Below are 1,792 nucleotides of genomic sequence, written 5' to 3' on the forward strand. Positions count from 1 at the left end.
CCACGCAGCCGGGGCAGCACGCCGCCGAGTCCCGCCTCGGGCCGCAACCACTCCGGCCAGAACACATGGGGCACCGTCACCATCCTCCTCCTCATCCTTCTCAGCATCACCCCGCGGCCCTTAAGCTCAGCCCTGCCCCTCATCCCCACCACCAGCTCCACCACCACCACCACCATCATCATCATCATCATCATCTTATGGCAGGCCAAACCGAGGTGGTCTCTAGTCAGACGGGAGCATTTGGCCCGGCACAGTCACCGGCAGCCCCTTACTCTGTGTCTCACACAGCCCAGGCTCTGGCAGCAGGTAGGGACTTCTTCATCCGCAGAGACCTGCCGGCCCCACTCATGCCAGGGCTGACCGAGCAGCACCCCGCTGCAAGTTCTGATCGCGGACTGTTTGTCTCAACAACAGGTAGCTACCCTGGACACCATGGTCACCACCACCACTCAGAAGCTGGGAATCCCTCTCTGTTCACTGGACTCCATGAGCAGCCTCCCCATGCAACTCCAGGTGGCCATCTAAACGGACAGATAAGACTGGGGTTACCTGGAGAAATGTACGCCAGGTCTGAACATTTCACTCAAGTACCAGCCTCCAGGACAGATCCTTTTGCTGCTTCTTCACTTCATAGCTACGGTGGCATGAATCTGAACGTGAATCTGGCTCCACACCACGGCCCGGGGGCCTTCTTTCGATACATGAGGCAGCCCATCAAACAGGAACTCATCTGTAAGTGGATTGAGTTGGACCAGACTCCCAAAAAATTATGCTCGAAAACTTTCAGCACGATGCACGAGCTGGTGACTCATGTCACGGTGGAGCACGTTGGAGGACCCGAGCAGTCCAATCACATATGTTTCTGGGAAGAGTGTCCGAGAGAAGGGAAACCTTTCAAGGCCAAATACAAACTTGTAAATCACATCAGAGTCCACACAGGCGAAAAACCTTTCCCCTGCCCTTTCCCAGGCTGTGGCAAAGTGTTTGCCAGATCAGAGAATCTCAAAATACACAAAAGAACTCATACAGGTCAGTATGTAAAGCTCTTTACTCTCTCTGTCTGTTATTCAGCATACTGTTTTTCGTTATTTATTTTTTTTTTAATTTATCCTTTGTGTTGTCATTGAATGCACGCCAAGTACTTCTGGAAAATAAATTCTCATATTTGTTTGCTTCTTTACCGTTTGGAGGGAGGGGGGAGAAAAGGAGGGAAAAGGAGAAGGAGAACAAATCTCAGAATTCTCGTCCATATTTTTTCTGGTTGTGCAGAGAGGCTGCTGTAGTGTTAACGCGGGTAGATCTTTGTAAATACCGAGTGATATAGCTACGATTTCTGCTTATTCACACAGGAAGGATTTTTTTTTTTTTTGGCAGTTTAAAGTACTTGGGAAAAAAATGAAATCATTGTGCAAGCTCACAAATTGAAAGTGAACAATAGAAGTTACAACTTGTCTAGTCAGTTTTGACTGATGTCTCTGAGATGCTGCTGCTCGAACGTTGTGAGAATAACACAGCTGCGACCTTTTCGTTCAACAGTTTTGTTTTGGGCAGAGGGAGTTTCAAATGTTTGATCTGAATAACACTGACATTTTTAATGAGCATTGCCTTCCAACGACTCGCATTCGCAAATATGGGGAGCTGCAGGTTCTGATTCTCGGGAGGGAAAAGGAAAAAAAAAAAGGAGAAGAAAACCTGGTATTGTTTCGGCCTCTACATTTTGAAATGTCATTTGCAGATCTGTTAAGCGAAACTGGGACATGTGTCAGAAACATCTGTTAGTTCTAGTTAATAG

General features: G+C 48.0%; 1 protein-coding gene across 1 annotated transcript; it reads left to right on the top strand.

Moving 5' to 3' along the window:
- Positions 1 to 104: 104 nt before the first annotated feature.
- LOC104544159 (zinc finger protein ZIC 4-like) lies at positions 105 to 1,225 on the top strand (the record flags this gene model as incomplete). Its single annotated transcript, XM_010188940.1, has 2 exons — positions 105 to 306; positions 415 to 1,225. Coding segments are annotated over 2 exons (915 nt in total), but the record flags the coding sequence as incomplete, so codon positions are not given.
- Positions 1,226 to 1,792: the final 567 nt, after the last annotated feature.

Source organism: Mesitornis unicolor, unplaced genomic scaffold (assembly GCF_000695765.1).
Source record: "Mesitornis unicolor isolate BGI_N332 unplaced genomic scaffold, ASM69576v1 scaffold43557, whole genome shotgun sequence".
NCBI classification, from domain to species: domain Eukaryota; kingdom Metazoa; phylum Chordata; class Aves; order Mesitornithiformes; family Mesitornithidae; genus Mesitornis; species Mesitornis unicolor.